Below are 15,543 nucleotides of genomic sequence, written 5' to 3'. Positions count from 1 at the left end.
CGATAAAAATAAAGAAAATAAGTTATAAGAAAATGAGCTAGGTCCACTAAAAGAAACAAAATAAGTGTTAGAAAACGTGCTAAGTCCCAAAAAATAGACTATATGTATGTCGCCAGCGACTTCTGAATTAATTATTATTATAATAAATCATATCAAATAATTATTACGTTATTGACATTAATACGTCTGTATTGACAGATTTTAAAAATATTAAAAATAATCACCCCTATCGCGAATCAATATTTCACATGAAATATTTTTCCTTTTTTCGTTTATCAACTTTGTTCACGTGAAAAAATTCCCTTGTTGTGAAATTTTTAGATGGAATTTTGTAAACAATAAACAGCTGTTACGAACAAAATCAACTATTGTGAATGTAAAGTTCATCGTGATATTCCCGATAGCAATTTTCCCTTCGAGGGAAATGTATATTTCATGGGAACAAAATTTCACATGTTATTGCCGATAGGGGTGAATATATTTTAGAACGTCAAATGGGACTTATCCCGTTTGTACTATCACATACATTCAGAGCGGTTACTGCGTAACTCAATTCGAAAATGTGTGCTAAATACATTGTAATTCGAAAAGATTTCATTTCGAATCGAATTAGGGAGTAACCCCCCAGGTTTTGTACGAAATTTAATTGATTTTGTACACATAAATTTGTATTGTTTTTCTTCTGGTTTTCCCGATTCCGTAAGAATTGGCAAAACAGGAGAAAATCCTATCAGTTTTCTTTTATATTTGAATGTGAACGCATTCCATCGGTTTCAACGTGTGATAGATGATTTGTGCGGTTCAGAAGTGATGATTTTGACACGGAAGAGAAACATCGCCCAGGCCAGCCAAAAACATTTGAAGACGAAGATTTGGAGTCTTCAAAGTCTTTAAAACAGGGGTGCCCACAAGTTCCTTATGAAAGAGTAAACACCAATACATTTAAAGAAAAACTACTTTTTATTCAATATTTGTTGTTAAAACCAATTCATACAAAGAAAAAAACTCACTTTCAACACACACATTTTTAAAATGTGTGTGTTGAAAGTGACAAAATCTACATGGATGATCGCAGTCGTCAATGTTTACCAGCAAAGCATACGAAAGTGTTATTGCTTTCAACATGCCTGTATTCAGTGAAGAAATTTTAAAAAGTATTTAGAATGAAGTGATTGGAAAGTTGTGCCTCACTCGCCTTATAGTCCAGACCTTGTCCGACTACTATTTGTTTCGATCGATGCAGAACGATCTCTCTGGAATACGCTACACTTTGGAACAGAGTATCCGATATTGGCTTTATTCGTTCTTGGCCTCAAAAGATGAACAGTTCTTTTGGCTCGGAATCCATATGCTGCCAGAAAGATGGCAAAATTTCATAGCTAACAATGGCCAATACTAAAACTAAAAATTTGAAGAAAAAAAAATTTCCCGGAAATATATTTTTTAATTGTTCATGGGAATATAAAAGTCCGATAAATTAGCAATTCATACCCTATTCAAAGCAATATCTATGTATATGATCAAAATGAATTTCAATTGTAGCTGTAAATGATGTAGTTTAAAAGTTATGTACACTTCTTCTGTAAAATGTTTACGTTTTTAGTTTGAGATTAAATTAATTTGTTTAATTTTCCGGAAATCATATTTTATGATCGAAAATATTTTCTGAATGTTTGCCCACCGATATCTATATTTTTAAAGCATATTTGAGTCTGTTGTAAGTACTATTTCAACTTTTACAATTCTGTTGCAAACTGTTGAACAACCTTAAAATATTTCTATTTGCATTGTAGCTATTCATTTAAATACAAATTAAACTTTTATGACTACAATAAAAACATGTTTCAATATAAATCTAATTAAGATTTAAACAAAAAAAAAAAACAGAAAAACAATTGCCAACCAGTAGTAAACAACAAACCCTGAAGTTCCAAATTATGAGTTGAAAAAATAAAAAACACAAAACTAATAAAACCGTATTAATAAATTAGCAAATGTTTGCGTTTTAAAGATAGTGATCGTAATTACATAAAAGTGTGCCTCGAATTAGTTTAAAAAAAAATGCGTACGACTTGCAGTTTTTGTGGCAGTAGCGTAGCGTGAAGGGAACAAATTAAATTGATTTTTAATACTCTAGGGGTCATTATTACAACTTGCCTTTATAGTAAAAGGTAACTTTAAGCAATAGAAAAAGGTACCCTTAAAGTTAACTTTAACTATAAAGGCAAGTTGTAATAATGGCCCTAAAGATATTATTTCTTATTAATTTGAATAACAACAGAATATTAGAACTTTGGACTGGTGTTCCAAATAAAAGAATAATTTATTCCAATTTTTATTATGAATTGAAATTGAAAAGTTTTTCAGTTTTGGGTTCGAGGTCAGTTTAAGTTTTTTTTTTTGCTAATAAGATAATCGATTTAAGTATTTTGCTCAAAACAACTTGTTTTGGTCATAATGCATACATAATACGAGCATTAGTCAGAGATCAAATGCAATTAGTTCGAACACCTTCGTTTACAGAGACAAAAGTGTTGACAGTCTTCTTTGCCACACTTACCCCATTTTCTCAATATCTGGTTATCGTTTTTCGTAACGATAAACCTCCATTTAACATTTTTTTTGTATGAGAACTGTCAGTTTATCGTCACGATAAAAAATAACCAGATATTGAGAAACTATGGATTAAACATAATTGTTTACATATTCTCCTACTCAAATGTTATGTCCCTGCTTTACACTAAACATAGTTTGAAAGTAAATATTTAGTTCAGTAGTAGATCTAATCATACACAGTTACTACATATGTACACTTACCTTTCATTTAATTTCGTATTTTTCTGACGTTTGATGTGGCGTCTATTGAAACTGTTCGTACACGAGTTCGATGTTGGTTTCGTTAATACTGTTGCTGAGTGATGTTGTGGAAGGTGCTGTTGACTGTGTTGATAGTGATGTTGCTGCTGTTGTAGTAGTTGTTGTTGGTGATGGGGATGCTGGTGTTGCTGCTGTTGCTGGTGATGATGTTGATGGTGCTGATGATAATGTGGCTGATAGTGTGTTGTATGTGGTGTTTGTTGTTGTTGCTGCTGCTGCTGTTGTAGTTGTTGTTGCTGCTGTTGATTGGGTAACGAGTGTTGTTGCAAGTACGCGGGTGACTTGACACCGGCACTGGCAACGGTCGATGTTGATTCGCCGCCAACGACTTCGTTGGTGGACTGATGTGAACCGTTACTGGATGAGTGATGGGTGTAATCAGTCGGTGCACTAAGCTGTCGATTGAATTCGGTTTTGCGCCGACTTATATCGGTCAGACAATACTTATTGAGGTGTCCGTTACTCGATAGAGAACTTTTCGGTGATATTGCATGGGGTGAGCCGGCATGTAGGCGATTGCACGAATTAGTGCTAACACTAAGTTTGTTGCCGTTGTTGACCAGATTGCAGCCTTTGTTATTAATTTTGGCTGTTTTATATTGCTGCTGGTGCGGCGGCTGCTGCTGCTGTTGCAGTTGTTGTTTGCTGGTGGAGGAGGAGGAGTTCGGGTTGGAGGATAGATAATTGACACTGCTACTATTGCCGCCAAATACTTGTTGCTGTTGTTGCAAATAGGAGTTGCTACTGTTTGCTGATGCGGCTGCTGCGGCGGCTGCTGCTAAGACGGCACTTACGGCTGTTTCACTTTTAATTGAGGAACGATATGTGGGATATGAGGACTTGACAGCACCGTTCACTATGTAAGGAGTACTGTGTCGCGACACTTGGTGTCCGGAAGCCACTGATGGTGAAGTTGAAGTCGACTGTTGTTGCTGCTGCTGTTTCTTCTCCACCAGGTAGAGGTTGAGATACTTGTCTCCCGGATTCAGAGAGTTGTCGGACACCGCGTTTGACTTGGCTAGTATTTGATTCTTTTTCTTGCCCGTAGGATGAGTTTTCAGTGAGAGGTTTCGCAATTTGCGCGACTGTTCTTTGATTTTATTGGTCTTCAGGAATGACGGACTATTCCCAATGCACTTGAATATGTAGGCCTTATTGACCAATTGCTGTTTGTCCGGTTGCTGCGACTGTGAATCTAATTCGTTCTTGGCATAAATATTACAATCACTGTAGTGTGTCTTTAGCAGTGGACAATTGTTGGTGTCCTCCAGATGATGATGACTATAACTGCTGGTTTGGCTTAGCGGATCCGAGCTGCTTAAATTATGAACGACTAGATGTTTGAAATCACCCTGTGTCTGCTGTGAATCCTGATAATCATCGGCTATGGCCAAGCTACTACTCTTGCTGTTGGGGCTGTACGAGAGGCGACTGGTTGGACTGTGTTGCTGCTGATGATAACGCTGATTGGCGTCCGCAAGGGTCAACAGCTGCGGTGAACCGCTATCGTAGGAGTTCTGTTTCGAAACGCTGCTAAAGCGTAAGCCTGCTGATGATGTCTCGTACTGGAGTGAGTGATGATCATCACCTGTTGAACTTCGGGGGCAGGTGGTGTGGGCGTTGCCGCCTACCCTGCTAGGCTTGCCGAAGTCACTGCCTTTCTCCTCTCGGTGTGGCTTAACTTCGCTGTCGAGTAAGAATTCGTTGTCGTTGTCGGTACTGAGACCGTAAAAGTTGCGTGATGCACTTTTAGCACTAGTGGTGTGGGTGGTGGTGTTGGTCGTGGATGTGGCAGCCGGTAACGAATCACTAGCAACTAATGCACATTTAAGGGACTCACAACTGCACGATATCGATTTGTGCAGTTGGTTACGCGTAGAAGACGAAACGTTATCACTATTTTTGCGCGACGTATTACGCGACCGATAACTACCGCTACTACTGTGATCACCAACCTGTTGCTGCTGCAGATAGTGTTGCTGTTGTTGTTGCTGGTGGTGGTGGTGATGTTGTTGTTCTTGATCGGAAGTGGTAGCTCCTTCGTGTGTGGTTACGGCACTACAATAACTGTTATTATCCGAATGACTACTGTACAGAGGAGCAGTCTGAGTCTGTGTGTTCTGAGCGCTTGTAAGGTTGATCAGAGACTGGCGCAGCAAATGTTGATGCGAATGGTGTTGCGGTTGTTGGCGCTGTTGTTGCTTTAGTTGTTGTTGTTGTTTAAATTGATGATTTTGTTGCTGTTGTTGTTGATCGCTACTATACAAGTTTTCTCTGCTAGCACTGTAAAGATATTCAAACAACAAACAAACGAAAAACAAATATAAATACACCGTTACAAATATTTGATAATGCTCGCACAAACTCTACTCTACTCGCTCTCTCTCTACAGTATATTAGAAGAGATGCGAGTACGCTCACAAGTCGTACACCTCCAATAACTCAAATTTTACTCAAACAATATTGAATTAGAAAATAAACTGTTATACATACAGCTATTAGTATTGTTATAATTAATTAATCTAACGAATATTTAGAGTAAAAATTATTCTAATTTCAATCGAAATAAATTAGAGTTCTCATAGTTTGTATATGAGTGGAGTGTGACTGTGAGACTTTAAGAGCTTGAGTTTTTTTGAGCCATAGATACAGAGAGAGATAGAGAGAAATAGAAATTATAACAATAATAAAAATAGTAATAATGATAAAAATAAATAAATAAAATACTATCTATACATTTAAAGAATACAACAAACATGCTTTGCATACAATTCAATACAATAAAATCAAATCAAATACCAACCAACAACTAACAATACCCCAACCAATCAATTTGGAGTAAATTTAAAACTAAAAAAAGAATATAATTGAGTATCGTATCGCATTCATCATACGTACAATACATGCGTACAGTATTGGAAAAAATAATAGAAACGATAGAAAATTTCAAAATTTTCATAAATTTTTATTAACCCTTAAAAATTAAAAATATATTAATAAATCTACAAATGTTCTGGAAAAATGATCTTCCAATAATAAGGCCTGAAAAAATAATAGTGAAAATTTAAATTTTTTTAGAATTTTTATGTTTTTTAGAATTTATTTATTATTTATTTGAATATAATCTTAAAGCTATTGAGAACTATGTTGAGGCTATTTGAGTTCTCGTTAGTGAAACCATTGCGGGTAGATCACACAAGGATATTGTATGGGGCATTTTTTATCATCTCTGATCATAGGGTCCGCGACCTTTAACTCCGATATCTCACCCCCAGTAGAGTTCTCCTGTAGTGAGAATTGGATCCGATCAACTGATGTGTCCAAGATGGACTCTGGTACAGGGACCAGGGTTTATAACAATATTAAATGGTCATATATACTCTCTGACCTGGCAGAGATCTTCGCGATCTGGAATGCGAGAGAGTTGATAAATGTATACTTCACAGAGGGGTCTGTAGTGACAATTTATGTAGACAATTAGGCGACACTTAAGGCCTTGAAATGTCATTTAATACATTCTAGCTTAGTGTAAGACTGCAGGAGAGCTCTAGAAGAGTTATTGGTACAATACTCAATCAGATTATGTCGGGTACCAGGGCTCTGTAACATACAGGGAAATGAGATAGCAGATCAACTGGCCAGGCATGGCTCAGATCTAGACCATAGTACTAGGGAGCGGGGAGTAAGACCTCCTATTTGTCACTACTACTGGCTAATATTTGAAATATTCCGTGACTCCACCAACCAATGTTGGAATAGTTGGCCTTTTGGTCCAAACTGGATGCAAGGCAACCAAAACACTAATTTTATTGGATAGGTGTAGTCTCAGAATTCTAGTAGGAGTGATAACCGGTCACTGCTCAATTGGGGCCTTCGTAGTTAAATGGGATAATAGCACACAGGATTTTTGTAGGGTGTGTGGAGGGATTTAGAGAAGTTGGAGCTCAGTAGAGTACATTATGTGTAACTGCCCGAGACTACAGAGTCAAAGATTTAAATGGCCAGGTAACAGATTTCTAGTGAATCTGAATGAGTGTTGCTGGGGAATAGGTTGATTATTTAAAGAATATTCTACGGTGAATTCAAATCTGTAAATACTTTTTCCTCTTTATGCAGTTTTTTCTTTTTTGCTATTTCTAAAACACTAACTTTCTTTCTTTCTTTTATCTGTCTCATGAAGGGAATCACAATGGACTTTATGGTCCCCGAGTGGAAGTGCAAATAGTGCACACTGATATTTCACCTATGTCTCCCCGGAACAGACAGGTTTCAATTCCGGAGTTTATACCCCCATATTTTTCGATGTATTTTGGTAAATATTTTTTGATTCTTGGGCTTTATAAAAACTATTTTGTTCAGATCCAAACAAGTTAATCTTAGTTTTATTATTTTTCGATTTTAACCCTTTAGTCCAGTTTAAGTATCTTGTTTCTAATTATTGAATTAGTTGGTGATTAACACAAATTATTTTTAAGTATATTTAAAGACATAAAGGGGTTATGTTTCAAATGTTGAATATATATCATGCTTTTGAAAAGGTTTACAACATTTCTCTCAGAAGGATGTTATTGTCGCTATTATTTATTCCAACACTGTTTATGTATTAAATGTATTTCTGCGGATGACTGTATGTGTGTGTACAGAGAGTTGTTGTGGTAGTATATAGACCCAGCAGTACTCCAGCAGTTCTAGGACGCTGTCCCGAACTAGTGATTTTAATTATCATTTAGATTGGCAACTAGTTACATAACTAACACGGGCATGTCATCAACATGGGGTCAATTGTCCCTATTTGATAGCTGCTTCAAAGTAGTCAACGCATTGGATTCACAAACCGGTAACATAGAGTCAGTTACCTTATTAGCTACCTAACTGGTTACTTGATCAGCTACATAACTAGTTAATTTAACATGCACGTGTGCTAATAATCAGTTAAAAAGATATCTCCTAGACTTATGGTATATATTGACAATTTGCTTAACTGCTTCGAACTGCAGGGGGAAGATAATAGGTTACTTTATACATTCCAGGTAATCTATAGTGAAGTTTTTCATCACTTTAATGTCCTTAAGTAATCTAGTGTGTAGTCACTTTAAAGTCGATTGGAGAGTCAATTATGTCCTTTTGTAAACTTCGTCTTTACTTTTTGTAATTTATTTAGAGTGAATGGATTTTCGCCTATAACACGCACTTGTTACAATAACAAGTCACATCAGCGGTTCGGGACACTTTGCTTAGAACTGCTGGGTAGTAATAGAAATTATTATATATTCTTATTGTTACGTTGTTTTTTGTTTTGTTGTACAATAAAAGCCGTGCAAAAGTGAGCAAATCTATTGAAAATATTTAGCTACATATATAAAAGTAATAAATATTTGACAGAGCTTTAAAAGAATTCATTCGATTTAAATTTAACTGAGAAATAAAGAAAAAACATAGTAAAACTTTCAGAGTTTATTAGTCAGAATTTCCAATATTTAACATTAAAAGTCAAAATGAAAAATGTGCATGACCATCATTAGATTTCTTCGGGCATCTTTAATACCCAAAATCTTTTCTTTAATAACATGAAAATTTTAAATTATGAAATCCAATTTATTATTTATTTATTATCAATATGCGTTCAAGCATTTAGAAGAATCCTGCTGCTCGAAAACGTTTTGAAAGCTCTAAATGATTTTGCAAACTCTTGTTGAGTTTTACAATAATCTTCATGAAGTAATGCCTCCAATTCTTGGTCTTCAAACTTATTTGGCTAGCCTGGGTGATCTTTGTTAAAAACACAATTTCTGAACCGCATAAACCATCTCTTGCAAGTTGAAACCAATGAAACACATTCACCATAAGCTCCAGTGAGCAAATTCAACATTTTCGATACAAAAAAACGTTATTGTTTACACTATAATATTCAATAATTTAGTGAGAATAAATGACAGATATGTACCCTTCAAAATGACATATAAGTTATTAAAGACCGCTTTCAAAAGATACTCTATCTATTCTATGTTAATCCTTTTGAGAGTTGATTTCAATAGACAGACTAACATTGATATATACACTCAGTGTTTCCAATTTAGCGCTTATCGCGCTATAGTTAGCGCTTTTAAACAACCCAAAAGTCGCATTTTTTCCTCTTAGCGCTTTGTTTGAAAAAGGCGCTAAACCAGCGCGTTTTCATCTTAAAATAAAAATTTCAAATTATGCCAGTGAAACAATAGAGATAAGACGGAATCATTTTGGATAGAAGAACTCTGCATAAAATTTCATTAAATACATAAATGTTTCCCTACATCCAAAAAGTCTTAGCAAGTATTTTTCAATCAGTATAGGGATTTTTTTTTAAAATAGTATTTTTTAAACACGTGCAAAAAATAGTATTTTTTTCCCCATCCGATTTCAAAGTTTTTTTTTTTATATTTTTGGAAAGCGTTCGGTCTTTAAAAAACATGCTTGCGTGTGTTATTTATCTCTTCAATTTCAAAATTGAAATTTTAAAATTTTGCCATACCTTTTTTTGTCCCCTTTTTTAAAAAATATAGGTCAGACTTTTGGACCGAAAGTACTCCAATTTTTTTTTGTTGCTTAGACAACTAAATTACGAATAACATACAAAAGATTTCAGAGCAAAATCGATTATAAATCTAAAAATAAACGATTTTCAATTTAAATATTCAAAAACTAGTTGTTTTTTGCTGTTTTTTGGGCGAAATGGTGACTTAACTCTTTTTTTATTAAAAATAAACTTTCTTTAAGAACATATAACAATTTTACATTTTTCTATAAGATATCTTTACGAAGAACATTTTGGTGTAAAAAACATTTAATATTTTTTGAGTTTTTTTAAGACCCAGCCGAGTGCTTTCCAAAAATATAAAAAACTTTGAAATCGGATGGGAAAAATTTTACATGTCGAAAGTATCCTACTTTGAGCCTCCATAGCGCCGCCCCTGGATCATTTGTAGGGCCCATTTTAATAAATTAAGGCCGTTTAGAAATGCCAAATTTATTTCCAAACAATTTTAATTCTGCCCCACTGTGCGGTGCGTTTTGGTTAAAAATATTTGACAACGTTGTATAGACTATCTAAAAGAATCCAGAATATACTTTCACTTTGAGTTTTTTTTAATATTCGTATATTTCTTATGGAGTAATTAATTTTTTTTAAAATTGAATTTGTTATTTGAAATCCTGCCTAGTTGTCTTTATTTTTATTGAGAGATTCAAATTAATAGAGAGTTTTCTCTTTATTATCAATTATTGAGCAAAGAGATTGACTATTAATTATTCCATTGTTGCCAGATAAAGAGATAATTGCCCCAGCAAGAAAATATGAATTGTGTCCGATTATCAAACAGATCGCTTTAGGAGTAATTTAAGAAACTCCTTATTTGAAAAAAAAAATAACAGCATTTTCGTTTGAAAATTTACTGCTTAACAATTTTTATAGTTGTGGCTGTCGTCTAATCTTAGCCATAACTCCCGATTTTAAGGGTTTTTGAAGATTTTTGACAATTAAAAAATGTCCTTGTGAGTAAAAATGTAATTAAAAAATACAAAAGAAAAGTAGAAGTCTTCCGAACAATGGTGGACTTATTGTTTAATAATAAGTTACTTGTATTTTTTGGTGATTTGTAAGTATTAGATTGGGAATCAAAGTAGGTGGGCATCACCAAATGAAATTGATTTAAATAAATATTTGGTAGGTAAATTGGAGGCATAATAATGAGTGCTTGTTGTTTAATTTGGAAGCAGTAAGTAAATTATGTGCTTTGGGGAATGCCTGGTAGTTGGGTGTTTTATTTATTTTAAGTTTCCAAATTTACATTTTATCTAATTAATGAAACAATTTTCCGGAAGTGAGAACTTTTTTTTTAAAAAAAGGAAATAAAGAAATCCGATAAAATTTTTAGTTTTCTTTAGAAAACACGTTTTTTATTTCAAAATATGAACTTAAATTCAATGCCATTGATTTGTTCCGTTATTATTTGTTGTATTTTATATAATAAAATAAAATACATTCTGCTGCAATTATTGTTTTATGCCTGCCACCAACTACATATATCGTTCATCATTTTATTTCAATTTATTGTAAAATAAAATGACGTGATCACCGAATTTATGGCAAAATAAACAATACAAAACAACTACTACATACTGCATGTTTTATATTCCAAGTACTTATTGGATCTTCTCCAAAAAAGCACAACAAAAATCGACTGGCAAATATATTTGTAAATGGTACAAAATTTAAAAAAAAAAACAGAAAAAAACTTGTAATTAAACTAAACATCTGGTTATAAATTGCCACAATAAGATTAATCATGCTATTTATAAACAATTTAGAATGCAAGTAAACTATGAACATGGTGATGATGATGATTATGACCCCTGTAGGTGGGAGGTGTAAATGTTTGGCGTTCTCCTTGTTCGTTCTCGTACACGTGTCAAAACAGCTGACGACGCCTTGTAAATTTTTTACTTTACGTAACCTTAAAATGCAATAATTAATTAATTTATTTTTGCAAAAATAACATGTTCCGTAAATATATAATTATACGTTTATACAGTACGTTAAAAAACCGTAAAAATTAAACAGTAAATATTTTATTTGTCATTTGAGTGTAAAACCAGATTGTTTTGTTGTTTATTATTATTGAGTTTCCAAGAGAAGTTGAGAAGGAATTTATTTATTTATTTATTTATTGGGATTTACAAAATGTAATTTACAATTAGAAAAATAAAAATTCCAGGAATAATGGAAAAAAAAACAGTATTTTAAATGTAAATTGAATCTTTTGAAGTGAACCAAACGGAACCAATACGTGGGGTCGATCGTAAAAAATATGTATGTAATTTTGAGGGGTACATATCTGTCTCACATACATAGTTATTGAACATTATAGTGCTCAACAAGAGCTTGCAAAATCATTGGGAGCTACTCAAGCAACAAGGATTTATCGAAAAGCAGGTATGAAGCCAATAGACCTTGAAAGATTATTTTGTATATTCGAAATGATGCTTGAACCCTATAAAAGAAAATCGTCCCTATCGTGAAAAACATTTATGTTCCCATGAAATATCCATTTCCCTCGAAGGGAAACTTCACAGATACCCAGATAAGAAACCATTGACAGCTGTCAAAATAGTAATTTCGAACCGTATGGTTTTGTTTACCATTTTTTCAATTCCGCCATTAAGGGAGATCTTAGAGCGAGAGAAAAAATAAAATGTAGTAAAAAATCGATGAGTGTGTGAGACGAGATATAGAAAGATACATTTATATGTTTGTCCCTCTTTTAAATCTACCGTGGTTTATTATACATTTTCTTTTGTTAATTTTTCGTAAATTTTTTTTTGTTTGCTTCCGCCATATTGCTAAAAACAGCTGATTCGGGTCTATGTTATTCTATGGGAAACTTGCTATCGTTATATTCCCTGAACTTTTCATTCACAATAGTTGATTTTTTGTTCGTAACAGCTGTTTATTGTTCACAAAATTCCATCTAAAATGTTCATGTGAACAAAGTTTATGAAAGAAAAATGGGAAAAGGGAACATATTTCATGTGAAATATTGATTCGCGTTAGGGGTGAATCTCGTTGTATCGAATCATTACTTGTGATGGAAAATGTATCCATTACAATAACCCGAAGATGTGAAGCCCCGCCCACCAGCCGAATCGACACCAAAGCCAAATATCTATGGCGCTAAGGTAATTCTCTGTATTTGGTGGGAGCAAATGGGTCCTATCTAGTATTAGCTACTGAAATCTGACCAGAATATCACTGGGAACCTGTACTAGATGCAACTGATTTGTTTGAAGCGAGCATTGGCAAATAAAACGCCCAGAATATGTATTCCATTATGACAACATTCGGCCACATGTTGCAAAACCTGTTAAAACTATATAATGAAGTGGTTGGGAAGTTCTGTCGCAACCGACTTACAGTCCAGATCTTGCCCCGTCCGACTACTACAACGCTCACTCTAGAATACGCTTCATTTTAGAAAAGAGTATCCGGTATTGGATTGATTCGTTCTTGGCCTCAAAAGATGAGCAGTTCTTTTGGCTCGAAATCCAAATGTCGCCAGAAAAAAGAGAAAAGATCATAGCTAACAATAGCCAATACTTTGAATAAATTTATATAATACAAATGTTTCAAAATAAAAGTTAAATAAAAATTTGAAAAAATCCCACAATACAATCGGAATGAAAAATACAAATTGAAGGGCATGATAAATTATTAAATTATTGTTAAACTTGATTTAAAAAATGTTTATCATAGGGTAACATTGAGACGAAACGGAATTGTCAAAAACCTAAGTCTGTTGTCAAAAACCTATATCTTGCAACAACAAAATACATGCTAGTCAATGTATTTTGTTGTTGTATCAGAAATATGATTTTTTGTATTTTTGTTTGACAAATCGGAGTGTCTCGTCTCTATGTATAATTCTCTATGATTTTTATATTAACCCTCCCTGACAATAAAATATTAACCTAATAAGAGACCACAATTTTAGAATTCACATAAAAACTTTAAATATTTCTTAACTATGCCTAACGTATGGTGGGTGATGTTTTAAAGAAAATGTTGCTTTAGATCAGTGATCGGCACAAACAGAACCTGCCAAATTAGTTAATGTATCAAAACATCAAACTTTTTTGATTGTGGTTTTTATGCACAATCTTCAATTTGTTTCACTTTTGATAATTTTAATGAGTTTCCTTTACATTCTTGTTGTGTACAACTGGGGCCAAATTACCGCATTCGTGATCGAATGAGAAATTATCGATATCGAAATTATGATAAATGTGCTGTTTTTCTATAGCGTGTGAGCGCTTTGAGTGGACGTTTTACATGTATTTTGTTTTTGTTACAATAACAAAACACATGTTAAATTTCAACTCAAAGTACTCGTTCGCTATAGAAAAACAGCACAAAAGTATACTAAATTTCTTGCTCGTTATCGAATTCCATAATCTCAAATAGGAAAATTACGATCAAACTCGATATCGAATGCGGTAATTTGGCCCCTGAATAGTTGCTCGTGTTCGGCCCCTGGTGGCTATAAGTGCTGATAACTGCTTTAGATACATTTGTATCTGAGAGTTTTTCCTTTCCTTATCCTTTAACTAATTTATAATCGATTAACAAATAACTGCATTAGGATAAGTTCCCCAAGACATCCCAAAGTGTAATGGAAAATTTTAAACATCTGCAGCACCCACTAATTTGTAGTATCGATTTTAATAAAAATTTAAACAAATATGTCCACTACACTTTTGTATCATTCCATTGCTCTGTCAGTATCTGTGCAATTAAATGAAATTGTTTGTGTATCAAAAGGAAAAAAGTTTATAGGTCAATTTTTTTATAAACAAAATCCACTAAAACATTAATAACAAACACGAGTACAACGAGGTATTTGCAACCAAACATGTATCTACTTGTGGTAGATACAGATATAAATATCTATATAAATGTACTTGCAGACTTTGAGTACAATTTAATATACATACATACATACATATGTAAGACAACTATCAAATCTTCGAAAAATGGTCAAAGATATTAGAAATTCAATTTTGTTATTTTTACAAAAAACCACGTCTCTCTTAAGAGGTTTCACTGTATGTACCTATATTTCTTTATGGAATGTATGAAAAATATTTTAACCAGATAGATCTAAAACACACACAGTTAGAGAGAAATGTACAAACATACGTCTACAGAGAGATCGCCAACTTGTTATACATGTGATTTAAGAAATTGTGACGTAAGATTGTTGGCCTGTGAACACAGTAAACACTACTAAACTCGTACGAACTGAATTGAACTGAACCGGCCCGAACGATTTGCATGAAGTTAAACAAATTCATTAAATGTTTATGTTTGAAAATACAAACAAACAACAAAATAAATACAATTTTTTTATTTCTTCCTTTTGTCGTCGACAAATTAATTGTTATTGTTGCTACTGTGTCTTTTTTTTTCATTCATTTCTTTGAATTAATAAAAATTCTTAATAGAGATGTAGTTGAGTTGAGTGCAGACGGGAAGCGATCAGAAGTGGTTTTTTATTGTTTATTTGTTTGTTGTTTTTTTAGTCATACTTATATCTTCATCTAAGATCTATCCCAACAAATTGGTTGTTGATATGTTCGGATGGATGATACTACTTACATACTTACTCACTCACTTACTTATTTACTACCCTCATACACAGTGATCTTGAAAATGTATTTGTATCTGTAGATTTGGTTCAATTAAAATATGAGCTTTTTTCTATTATTTATTTATCTGTTCATTTATTGTTGTATACGAGTGAGTATAAATATTCTTCGCCGTTGTCGTATACGTTAAATAAATCGGTATTAACAAGTCAAGGTCAATATCTCTTAATCAAGTATATGCTCAATGACAATGACCGATTACTTTGAATTGAAAATGATGTGAAATATACAAGTTTTTTTTTTATCTCGTTGTGGATGCTGTGTTTGTACTTTTATTATTAATGTAAGTTATGATCAATTAGAATTACAGGTTCATTATCGTTATGGCCAAATTAATAATAAAAAAAATTAAAAAAAAAATTAATGAATTGCACTTATATACAGACAAAAATTGTATAAGTAGTTTGGTTTAGCAGGGTTATAACGACT

General features: G+C 33.3%; 1 protein-coding gene across 4 annotated transcripts in view; it reads right to left on the bottom strand.

Moving 5' to 3' along the window:
• Ih (hyperpolarization activated cyclic nucleotide gated potassium channel Ih) overlaps nucleotides 1–15,543 on the bottom strand; it is an 81,567-nt gene that overhangs the window by 52,535 nt on the left and 13,489 nt on the right. For all 4 annotated transcript variants that reach the window (XM_065514431.1, XM_065514429.1, XM_065514430.1 and 1 more), the window contains exon 2: nucleotides 2,818–5,160. In XM_065514431.1, coding sequence (XP_065370503.1) covers nucleotides 2,818–5,160 — 2,343 coding nt within the window. The remainder of the gene's footprint in view (nucleotides 1–2,817; nucleotides 5,161–15,543) is intronic.

This window comes from Calliphora vicina, chromosome 5 (assembly GCF_958450345.1).
Source record: "Calliphora vicina chromosome 5, idCalVici1.1, whole genome shotgun sequence".
In the NCBI taxonomy this organism is placed as follows: domain Eukaryota; kingdom Metazoa; phylum Arthropoda; class Insecta; order Diptera; family Calliphoridae; genus Calliphora; species Calliphora vicina.
This window is presented reverse-complemented; position numbering and strand designations above follow the sequence as displayed.